This window comes from Pleurodeles waltl, chromosome 4_1, assembly GCF_031143425.1.
Source record: "Pleurodeles waltl isolate 20211129_DDA chromosome 4_1, aPleWal1.hap1.20221129, whole genome shotgun sequence".
Classification (NCBI taxonomy): domain Eukaryota; kingdom Metazoa; phylum Chordata; class Amphibia; order Caudata; family Salamandridae; genus Pleurodeles; species Pleurodeles waltl.
The window spans coordinates 91,781,423-91,793,753 of NC_090442.1; the positions used below are offsets into that span (position 1 = coordinate 91,781,423).

Sequence of the window (12,331 nt, forward strand, 5' to 3'; positions counted from 1 at the left end):
TGTGCATACTATTCCTTACTTTGAAATAGTACATACAGAGCCAACTTCCTACAGTGATCTTAATGCTTCTGTATCATGGCCTTTCGTACCAGATTAGCCCTGATACATTTGGGCTCTCCCTCCTCGCTTAAGCATCCCATATCAGGCAGTGGGACACTAATGACCAGCTCCTGCAATTTACAAGGCTATTAAAACATGACGAGACTTCACCATTCTGAGATGTACTTTTTAAAGTTCTCTGCCATAATATATATTGATTTACACTTTTAACCTTATTAATGCAGTTGATGATCCATTGACATCCTCCATAGTGCAGTGGGTGTTAGTAGGTCATCCACAGCTTAAACAAAAAAAAGGAAATCCAAACACCAGAAGCTTTTTTAAATTTTTTAAATAAGAGCTTCCCTTGCGCCAGAGGTTTTTTTTCCTTGCTGCGATGCTCAGCGTCCTAACATCACAGTAAACAAAGTAAAAGACACTGCCAACAGGCACTGCCGGCTTTCACTTTAATCAGTTATCGTAAGACATAATTTGCTCCCAATATGTCCCGGGGACCCTAGATGCTCACCAGTCAGCAGTGGTTTTGTTTAGGGTTGAGCTACCCCACTGTACTAGAGCAAAAGTTTCTGGCCCACAGGGGTCATATTGATTAGTGGGTTTACTGCCAGTATGCAATCTGCCCTCGCTGGCTGAGGCCTCCACACCCAGCCAGTAATGGCCCCAGCTGTCTTTCTGCCGTCCAGGGGGCCAGATTTGAGGGATTTGTGCCAGGGGGGGTGTTTGGGGGGGGGGGCAGAATGAGGGCTAAATGATGGTGATAATAAGAAAAAAAGAAGGTGGGGCAGACCAGTCCTGGAAGCATATGAACACCATGGTGTTTATTTTTGGGTCAGTTTTCATCAGTTCCTTTTCACAAGCTCTCAGGTCAGCTACAAAAATGGAGCACCATTTTTATTGGGGAAAGTGTGGAAACATGTGTGATTGGGGGATTTTGTGGAGCCCTGCAACTTCTGAAACTTTCCTTCACAGAAATCTAAGGAAAGTATGCAGGTAATGCTGAGCAAGAAAACATAGTGGGAGCCATGCAAGCCCCATTGCCCGAGATGCACCTGAGTGTCTAGTTTTCAAAATTGTCTAGGTTTCCCTAGGCTTTGAGTGAACCCAAATACTGCAGCTACCTATATCCCCTAAATGGGTGTTTTTTTTCATGGACATTTCTTTTTTACCATTACAATTTTTGACCCCAAATTCAGAGTTGTACAATGTCCAGTATTCAAAAACTCTGTGTCTAGGGCACATTTAACAGCTACATAGGTGTCCTTCATACCCATGTTTAATTCAGTACATTGATGAATGGTCAGTACACAATGAAAAATCATTGTAAGCTGCTGCTTGGTTGCTGGCTATTGATATTACCTGTTTTAACACAACTAACAAACTCTATATATTCATTCCTGAGACCAGAATGGTTTACTGATTTCATTGTACTAATTTTGTAAATTGGCCATTCTGTCAAAAAGTTGCAAATTAAAAAGTTGTCACCTTCATTTTCATTATCTTTTTATGTCAGTTTATTTGGGAAAACCTTGAGTGATCTACCTAACTGGATTTGGAATTGTCTAGTTTTTGGAAATGTATTGCTTTCCATGTTTACCCATGGCTTTGGTTTACACCACAAACTGCAAGAAGGTAAACATAACCAGAGGAAAAATGAACTACCACTTAGAAACATTTAAAAACTATTTAAACACTTGATTGCGTTCCTGAAATCTGGGAAGAAAGTGATCTTTGCACAGCCAATCTTTTTATTAATGCAATAAATATATATATTTTTAATTATTATTTATTTTGGAGGGGGTGGGGAACAAAGCCGTACGCACTCTTGCATCAAAAATAACCTATATTTTATGATTTTCATCCTACTACTAAACATGGTGGTTGATGGGGGGCATAAACGTGGCCTTGACAACTTTTGTGGGAAAAAGTTCTGAAAGGTTAAATGCAAGTAGCGTGTACTGGAATAACTGTCTGTGATTTTATAAAACACATATATTGTTCAAGTTACATCTGTCGTGTATTTTTGCTGGAATTACTGTTACCATTGTTACAAGAGATTAATTTAAGGTTCTCGTCCTACGAATCCACCCACTTGCTGTGGTATTATTACTGCGACACCAGCGAGGAGCAAGACCATATATGACCTTTCTTTAGCTCAATAAAAAAATCCAGTGTTAGGCTCCTTTCTGGGTTGCAGGCACACAGTTTTGCACCTCTGCAAGGAGCTAGATGCGGTTTGAACTTATAACCTGAAAAACAAATCCAGTGACTGACCCCTTCCTGGGGCATCGACCATCACATCTTGGCCCAATTGAGGCCCTAGCACCTCACATTCTAACTCTGCCTTGGCCTCAAACCCACAGTGGCTGTGTTATAACTTGTGCTGCACTCCTGTACCTGCCCTTCAGTCTCTTGGTTTGTGGGAATTCTGCCTTCTGCTGAAATGGCAGTGGTGTCTTTGTTTGTTTCACCCACTGCCTGGGCCTGACACTTCAGCTGTTTGCAATGTTGTTGTTCCCATCACCTCAATGGCATTGTGGACTTTGACAAGGAGAGTTGGAAGGAGTTCCTGCAGTGTATACCCAGACGTACGACATTTGATTACAGTCCCATGTTGCAGGTGGGATATTTGAAGAGCCGTGGATCATGGTTGATATTGACCGGTTCGTGTATGTATATTTGAATATGTACATAGTATTTATATGGATTGTAACCCTATCCACAAGACATATCCGTGATATAGAGTTAGAGGAAAGCACGTGGACCATGAGTGATAGGAGAGGTAGCTGCTTTCTGTGAATAGGAGTGTGCTATTGATCCTTGTGATGTAGTATTCTATAAAGTTGTGCATCTTCAGCTCTTTTCTAAACTGATGCGGTTTCAACTTGTTTGCAAAATAAGAGCAGGAGCTGGTTGTGATGGCTTTGTCAATGGTGCAGCTGATTTTAAAGATGGTCTGGGCTGACAAGGTAGCAGTGGAGTTCCTGCAAGTTTGGGGAGATGTCATCTTATTTCTCCAGGTCCTTTGTTGGAAGACTTTTGAATAGGTCTGTGTATCATGTGCATATTGGTGAATGTTGATGCTGTTATCTGTGGGTTGAGCCCCATGTGGCTGCATGTAGAAGTTGAGGATGACTGGTGTCCTCATGGAGCCCTGGTGACCTCCACAGGTGATAGGGTTCTTTTGTGGACTTTGAGACCGCCATCTCCACTAATTAGTGTTGATTGGAAGGTAGGAAGAGAACCAGTGAAGAACAGTACAGTTGAATGCCATTCAACACTCATGGGTGTGTGTGGCTGATATGAGATTGTCCGGGCACTGTACTTCATATGTGTCTTTCTGGCTTTTGAATTGCTCGTCTGCTAGCCTGGTGGTATTTCCTGGTCATTCTTCCATCAGCTCTTCCTAGCCCAAATCCAGAACGTATCTAAAGAAAAATAAGCCTCCATAGCTATTAAGTCATTAGTCTTTTGTTCTAGATATTTCCATGATTAGAGGGGTTCAATTAGGGTAAGGGGCACCCAACGCCCTGGTTGTTTGAGCCCATACTAATTGTTTGTATTAAAGACTTGATGGCAACTCATGCCTGACCTTGTTGATCTGTCTGTCTAAAGTGTAGTAATTGCTACTGTCCCAGTGCCTGTCATCAGAATGTTTTCTCAGTTGGTCATAGTCCTTGGTGAATTTGGAAAAATTGCCCAGAATGCAGATGTTAGGGCAGGGCTTTTGTGTGGAGTTTTAGGAATCTTAATGATGACAGACTGTATGTGGAAGGTATGCAGGGTGGATGTAGTTCAGATCTCGGACTGGTAGTTGTTATCTTGGTCAATGTTAATTCTAATCTGACCTCTTTAGAAGCCTTGCAAGTGTCTACTGGCACAGGCAAAGCTTTTCTTGAGGGCAAATTACCACCTGTGTTGGGGTCAGATGTGCATTTGTTGTGCCGTTGCAGCCATCTCTGTCCAACCAAGTTGTGGTACTCAGCTTCTAGGTGGGGAATATTTCTTATCTGCTTAATGGGCGTTTTGTTGCAGGCATTTGCTGTACTTTTTTCATCTGCTAAGGTCACTGGCTTTTTTTTTTTTTAACATGCAGTCATAAGCGATTGTTAGTGGTGGTGTCACCACATCAATGTGGTATTGGTATGTACTGCCTGATGCCCATTTTAATCTGTGTTTTCGTGTGGTAGCCATAGGATTGACACTATGGCATTGCACAGAATAGATTGGATGATGAATTGCAGTGTACATCTCTTCCCATTAACATTCTCGCTAGTTTGTGTTAGCTGCAATGTGTGTGTTGTGTTGCATGTTATGATCTTGTGCAGGTTGAAACATACACTTGCACTGAACGTATGTTTTCATTTTTGTCATGTGATCTTGCTTGCCAGAGAGGCTTTGTGTGTTAACTGGGTGGATTTTTTTTTGTTGCTTCCTAGCATTGTGACATGGGATGTTTCCATAGTTTTTCATATTGCTTTAGCAGCGCACTGTGTTGTAGTCTGTTTACCCCATGTTGTTCTTCCATTTGTAGATCGTCAGCATTGAAAATGGTGATCTGTGTGTGATATTTTTGAAAGTGTCAACTTAGCCAAAAGGCAGAAATCACTTTTGCTGTTGTGGCATCTTGTTACACGTTGTGTTTAGGGGTCCATTGATCTGTAATCACTGGGACTGTTTTTAGACTCTTCCTTATACTTGAAAAGTACCTAATTTTCACATAGACATGTTTACGTTGACCCATGAAATTTTGCTTGTGCCCTTAGACTGTTATTTGGTCAGTTTCTTTCTTGCATGTTTCTGATAGCGTGGAACCTTTTCTTGGTTTGCATAGATTGGGTTTGGAGAGTTTACTCTGCATCCACTGACATTTCCCCTGCTTGTACCAGCTGGGGCATGCAACTGAAAGTACATCAGTAAAAAACACACACATTAGACACCTGTAGCAGAATGGAGACCAAAATCTCTTACTCCAATAAAGCAAAGATTACAGTGTTTGAACACTGCAGATAGACTTTTTTATTTGTTTTTTATTGGCTTTCTTTTGGCAGGCTTAACTTCTGTTTGTCAGTTGCAGGAGTAGACAAAGATTTCCTGTTCGTCGGCATCTACTTTTGTCAGTTCAAGCTTGTCAAATCTACATTTTCTGGCCAATGTTAGTTGTGGGACTTGCCCACTGTGAGCTAAAACTAGTGTGGTAGTATCTTTGCAGGCATTTGGCCCAGAAGTCTTCTAACTTGATGGCAGACCTTTGAGATTGTTGCATAGCCATTTTAGTGATGTCTCTGGGCACATTATTTTAGCATCTACGCTTGCTCTTTGTTCCCTTTTAGTCTAGATACATTTTATTCTACTTTATTTTTATTATCTTAGAATCTGCCACATTCGTGGTGCTGTTTTATTTTCTTTATCTAGTTGTCCTTTCGCCTAGGAAAGTATTACGTTTTTTAGCTCAACACTTCACCCTGTGCTTTCCTCAAGGCTGCAGCACAATAGGATTGTCAGTACAGTGGGTACACTGTGTCTCTAACATACACAGAAACACACGTATTTTGACGTGAGGACATTTTCTCAGAACACCAGCTGTTTTATTATAAAAACATTTCCTTGTCCCATGCACATTATAGGCAGGTTCCAGCCAGGTGACCACAACCGCATGCTGATTGCCTTTTTACAGCTGCTTGCTGAGATCACCGGTTTCCTGGCCTGCTTGGGGATGGTGTCTCTCTAGACAACAGGCACACTCTGGTATGGGGGATGATGTCTTCCCAGGGGGGAATCCTGATGGGTGTATTAGGGCTTATCATGCTGTGCTCCAACGTAGCTTAGATAGGAACCACATATATAGTTCTTAGTTGACAGTATGGTGGGACTGTTTCTGTGTTTCACTTTTCTTGTCACAGTTTTTGCTTTTAGGGTGTTTCATCATTCTTATTATTGCATTTCATGCCATTTTATCTAAGAAGCAGCTGATTCAATAAATCTTATTGAACCATCTTCTTCCTCTGTTTGTCTTTGCATGTGTGAGACTAATGTAACTGAGAGAAAAGGATGAGATGTGATCCACCACAATTTCCCTGAGAAGTCGTTCTTGTCATGCTCCTTGTTGCCACAGCTCATCCCTGCTCTTGGACAGAGATGAAGTGCTGCTAGATGGCCCGGAAACTGATTAAGCTGGCAGTTGTCACATGGGATAGGATTGGACCCAGTTCCCCCCCAATCCAGGTGATACTGCCACCCAAATCCAGCATCCTCATTAGGGTAATGAGAGCCCGTGAGACAAGATAATGGAATTGCAAAGGGTGGCAATGATGTCCGAGCTGTGCTTAATTTGAGCCTTTGGTTTCCGGTGCTCAGCACTGACACTTCATTCTCAACAATGACTGTTAAGGCAGAGTACCACAATGTGGCCCTCTGTGGCTATTTTTGAGATGAGCACAACATTGCTTCAATATACATTAAAAATAAATGACACCCATGTGATTCTTATATCTTTGGGTCCCCTTGACCAGTCTAGTAGCTGGTAGTTGTGTTGGTACTGTCTTCAGTACTGCTGGAAATGGAAATGGCTGGTGCAAGTTGCAGTGGTCTCCTGGGATGGCCCCTGGCACTTAGCTTTTTACAAATTATGCACTGTCTGAGAAAATTCAAATTATTAGATTAGAGCAGATTGCACTTTCATTACTTGCTTGTAGTAAATTAAAATGGGCTTCAATTGTCCTTACTGGAAACCTAGATTCTCTTCTAGCCAACTGCTTCCTCCTGGGCGGCATAATCCAGGGCAGTTGAAATAGAGACTGCAACACCTGGAAGAATTCTCAGTTGGCAAATAGCACATGGAAATATCAAGGGTATCAACTTGGGTTCCTAACAGAAATCACAAATTTTGGACTGAAGGGGAGCAAACGTTTACGCTGAGTCAGAAGACAAATGTGACTCCTTACTTCTTGCGGCAGATTGTGATGAGTAACATCATGCGAAAATCAAAGTAGGCATCTGACCGAAGTGAGGTCCGTGAAGATCCCAATAAAGAACTGTGAAATTCTGAATGGCAGCTGTAATACCAGAAGGAAATCTGGGTGTGGTAGCTGTAAAAGTTTTTAATGTGGTTGACTCCTAAAAATAAATGTAGTAGGGAGCTGGGCAATATATGGGATTCTGGTGAGAATGAAGTGGAAGGCTGTGATGCTGGATGGTATCCATCAGTGGTAGAAGTTTGAATAGTCAGAGCTGCTGAATGGCAGAGTTGGATGTGTCTGCTGATAATTAGAGCACATTCAAAGGTTGAATGTTAACATTGTGCGAGTCTTAATTTACTCATCCATCTATTTTCAGGAATTGTGAGTGCAGAAATGATCGTCTGAGAAGGATGATGGCTGCCTGGTTTATATGGGAATAACTAAAGCCCGCTGAGATTCCCTGAAATCAGAACATGCTCTGTGCATTAATCTGAAAGGTCACATCTGAAATCGTTCTTTAGTAGATGTTGGGAATAAATGGGCGTAGGGCACATGGTAGGAATCTGATGTGTCAGTCAATGGTGATGGGTAGCACTGGCATTCATTAGGAATTTAAATGACAGCATAAAAATATGGCAGAAATCTGAAAGGGGCATAACTGATGACTAGAATAGTATTTGAAGAGACAGAGGATAAGCAGGAATCTGAAACAACTGGACTGTTATCCTTTACTTATCATGACTTCATTAGAAATGCCTAGTGGAAACCCAAATTCCCAACGATTAGTGTGAGCAGCTTTTATTTTGAGAAGCATCTTATTGCATAGATCACCATACGGCTGATGGTATCTCTAGGAACACCAAGACACAGACTTTCTCAGAGGGCCTACTAGCACTTGGAGAGGTATAGTCATATCCTACGAGGAGAGCTTCCTGTCCTTTAGGCTTGCCCTCACCGGTCGCTCTGGGTTTTTCTTTTGCTGCAGATCCCAAGCGGGAGGTGGAGGAAGATGTCTCAGCACTCATAATCCATGAAGCCTCCCTCATGAAAGAGCCACGGGCTGGACGCGGCCGTCGCTGCAGCTCCCGCAATTCTACCCTACCCCGTCGTTGTGACGCTCAGAGTCCGCGTAGCTCATGTTCCAAGACTGGCTCATTGCAGCTAACCTGCAAATCTGAACCGGAAACAGAGCCTCTGGATTACGGTGGGTCCAGTGTGACAGTAAGACTTGTTAAGAGTTTCTAGTTGTGGGCCAGTAGCCTCTGTCTTTGCTGTAATTGAAAACACATCAATTTCACAAGTGTTTACTTTAAAACTTTGCCGAGCATTATAAGCCTTGCTCATAACAAAAATAAAATACAATACAAATAGAATTTGTCTCTAGAAGTAGTCATACATTAGATCATCAAAATATTGAGCTAATTATTGTGCAGTCGTCATTGCTTTAGAATAGGATTAAAATAGTATGCTTGTTAAAATGCTCTCAGTTCTAGTGTGTGCATGCAACAGCTAATGTTATCAAAGTATGCAAGAGTTGCATGAATGCAACGTTTTAGTTGGGTAATACCTCGTAAATTACAGCAAGCAGTGGATTATTGTGAGGTTTACGGATATAGTTATACATAGGATACCCTCTTCCTATGAGTATAAGCCTTGTGTATTCTTGATATCTGTGGTTATGCCTGTACCTTCAGAGGCAAACGTACTGGCATATTTCCTAATTAGCACTGTGAAAGTAATTCGGCTTGCGAGCTGTCCTCACAATTTAGTGATGGGAAGGAATAGCAGGATTAAAATCTCATCAGTTTTTAATGTGTGACCTTCATGTCCAGATGTGAAAAGTTAATTAAACCCCCATGGCTAGCAGGATAGTTGTAGTGCATAATTTGGTTTTAACTTCTAATAAATGCATTACAAGACATGCTTTATAGGAGATGATTGGGAGGGCTATCAAATATTGCCAGTGGGCATTCATCACTTTCCATGATCTGGACATAGTATTTGCAAACCTTAGGTATGGCCATTAAGCCAGCAAAATCTGGTCATAAACCACCTTGTATTTTCTTAGAAAGATCATTTGTTGACAGGAGATAAGTTTCAATCGTTTTGTTGAGAAGTAGAGCATTTTAATCAATTGGAAGTAATTAAACAAGCAGTGCATAGTTAGGGCTCTTTCATTAGGAACCTCACTCTTCCAAACTACAGAAGTGTGGATATTCTTTTTGTTAGGGTGAGAAAATCCCTCATTTATTTTTGGGGGTGGGGAGGGGCAGATCGGCCTTTCCTACTTATGCCGATCTGCCCCTGGGGGGGTGGGGGGGAGGGGGCAGAATCCACTTATGCACCGGGGATTGGTGTGTGTGTATGTGTGTGTTTTGTTTGGGGGGGTCAGCCCCTTTGACAAGGGTCGCTCACCATGGCGGCACATTACTATTGGCCATATCTTCCTGGCCTATTTGTGGAAGGCCCATCTGCTCCCAAGAGGGGCAGAAAGCCCCCTAGAGACGATTTTATTTTCTTTAAAAAAAAAAAAAAAAAAAAAAGAGCTTGGGGGTATGGCCATACCGTCGCCCCAAATAAATGGGGCCAAAGTTGTTTTGCCCACCGGTGGGAAGATGGGGCAATTTCCCCTGATCCACTCCCCGGGGGCGGGCCCAGAAAGCCTACTAGATGCAAGGGAATAAAAAAAAAAAATACAATAAAAAATGGTGGTGGCTACCAAACAGTGTGGGCATGGTTATGACCCCACCCCAAGGATAACAGTCTTTCAGCTCTCCCCTGCACACTAATACACGTTATCCCCAGCAAGCAAGTGGACATTTGGGTTTTGGTTTTACATTTGGGCCATGAGAGCTTGTCTAACTCTCAAAATTGTTCCACTTTTTGGACTTTGGGACGCTGCCATGTAGAAAAATCCACAAGACCTAGACACATCTGAAAACAAAACATCCGGGTGAGTCCGGGGTAGTGTGCTTCACATGCACCCCGCACCATTTTCTTACCCACAGTGCACTGCAAACCTCCAACTTTGCTGGAAATCACACATTTTTCCCACAAAATTCCTACCACCCAGCATTGTCTCATCTATACCGATAAATAATTCTGCCCCACTTGTCAGCCTAAAATATATTTTTTTCCCTTCAAACTGCCCTTTTGGGACCCGCTTTGGTTCCCGCCTCAATTTCAACATGTTTTTGGCTCTTCCCTGTCAAGGCACTTGGCCCACCTATGCAAGTGAGGTATCATTTTAATCGGGAGACTGAGGGGGAACGTTGGGTGGTAGAAAATCTGTCCGAGTGTGGTGATCCCACACAGAAATGTGAGAAAACCCTGTTTTTTTTTTGATAGCTAAATTTGAGGTTTGCTGAGGATTTTGGGTAAGAAAACACTAGGGGAATCCACGCAAGTCACACCTCCCCAGACTCCCTCAGGTGTTTAGTTTTCAGAATTGTTTGGTAGGTTTCCCTCTATGGCTGCTGAGCCCAGGACCAAAAATGCAGGTGAAACCCCCAGCTCCACCTTCCCCAGCAATAACAGTAGTTTTGTATTTAAGAATTTTGATGTGTCCACATAGTGTTTTGGGGCATTTCCTTTCGTGGGCAGTAGGCCTACCCACACAAGTGAGGTACAATTTTTATCAGGAACGCTGAGTGGAAGGAAATTTGTGGCTCTCCTCAGATTCCAGAACTTCTGTCACCAAATTTTTTTAATTTATTTATTTATTTATTTATTTTTTGGGGGGCAAATTTTGAGGTTTGCAAAGGATTGTCGGTAATAGAACCTGGTGAGAGCCCCACAAGTCACCCCATCCTGAATTCCCCTAGGTGTGTCTAGTTTTAAAAAAATGTAGAGGTCTGGTAGGTTTCCCTAGGTGCAAGCTGAACTAGAGGCCCAAATTCACAGCTAGGCACTCTGCAAAAAAAAAAAAAAGTCCTATTTCAATGTAAGAAAAAGTGCTGTGTCCATGTTGTTTCATGTCGTAGACAGTAGGCCTACCCACACAAGTGAGGTACCATTTTTATCGGGAGACTTGGGGGAGCACAGAATAGGAGAACAAGTGTTATTTCCCCTGGTCTTTCTCTACATTTCTTCCTTCCAAAAGACAGTGTGTAAAAAAGACGCCTATTTGAGAAATGCACTGTAATTCACATGCTAAAATGGGGACCCCGGAATTCGGAGATGTGCAAATAACCACTGCATCTCAGCACCTTATCTCGTACCCATTTTGGAAATACAAAGGTTTCCTTCGTACCTATTTTTCACTCTTTATATTTCAGCAAATGAATTGCTGCATACCCGGTATAGAATGAAAACTCATTGCAAGGTGCAGTTCAGTTATTGGCTTTGGGTACCTAGGGTTCTTGACGAACCTACAAGCCCTGTATATTCCTGCAACCAGAAGAATCCAGCAGATGTAACAGTATATTGCTTTCCAAAATCTGATATCGCAGGAAAAAGTTAGAGTAAAACATGGAGAAAAATTGCAGTTTTTTTCACCTCAATTACAATATTTTTTTATTTTAGCTGTTCTTTTCTGTAGAAAAACCTTGTAGGATCTACACAAATGACCCTTTACTGAATTCAGAATTTTGCCTTCTTTTTAGAAAAGTTTAGCTCTCCGGGATCCAGCATTGGTTTCACAACCATTTCTGTCACTAACTGGAAGGAGGCTAAAAGCACAAAATATAGTAAAAATGGGGCATGTCCCAATAAAATGCCAAAATTGTGTTGAAAAATTGGGTTTTCTGATTCAAGTCTGCCTGTTCCTAAAAGCGAGGAAGATGGTGGTTGTAGCACTGAAAAACCTTTCTTGATTCCATTTTCAGGGAAAACACCACAAGCCTTCTTCTGCAGCCCTTTTCCCTTTTTTTTTTTTTTTTTTTTTTTTTTTAAAACAAAATGTACGCTTTATTTTGGCTAATTTCTTCGGTACCTTTAGAATCTTAGAATCCCTAGGATGTTGGAAAAAACAAAGGACGCAGATTTGGTGTGGGCAGCTTATGTGGACAAAAAGTTATGAGGGCCTAAGTGCGAACTGCCCCATATAGCCAAAAAAAAGGCCTGGCAGCAAAGGGGTTAATGGTGAAGTTGGATGTTTGATAACTATTTAGGAAAACTAACTTTCAAATAATTCGACTTTGCCTGAAGCTCCATCATGCTTTTTAACATTAGCATGCCAGCAGCTGTCCCCTGTCAATGCTTACCCTTAATGAGTTGTGAAAATGATTCCCAGAGTGGAAACAACGGCTTAGGGCTTTTGCAGCAAGACCTGGGTATGAGGCATGTAACTTCTCTTAGCTCAGGAAGGACAGCAT

At 42.0% G+C, this 12,331-nt stretch overlaps 1 protein-coding gene across 2 annotated transcripts in view; it reads left to right on the forward strand.

Moving 5' to 3' along the window:
• The window catches only part of ZFP91 (ZFP91 zinc finger protein, atypical E3 ubiquitin ligase), a 132,589-nt gene that overhangs the window by 13,748 nt on the left and 106,510 nt on the right, over window positions 1–12,331 (forward strand). Inside the window, exon 3 of one of the 2 annotated variants that reach the window (XM_069227826.1) lies at window positions 8,002–8,220. The exons of the other annotated variant lie outside the window; for it this stretch is intronic. Within the exon in view, the coding sequence (XP_069083927.1) occupies window positions 8,002–8,220 (219 nt within the window). The remainder of the gene's footprint in view (window positions 1–8,001; window positions 8,221–12,331) is intronic. 2 annotated transcript variants of the gene reach the window in all.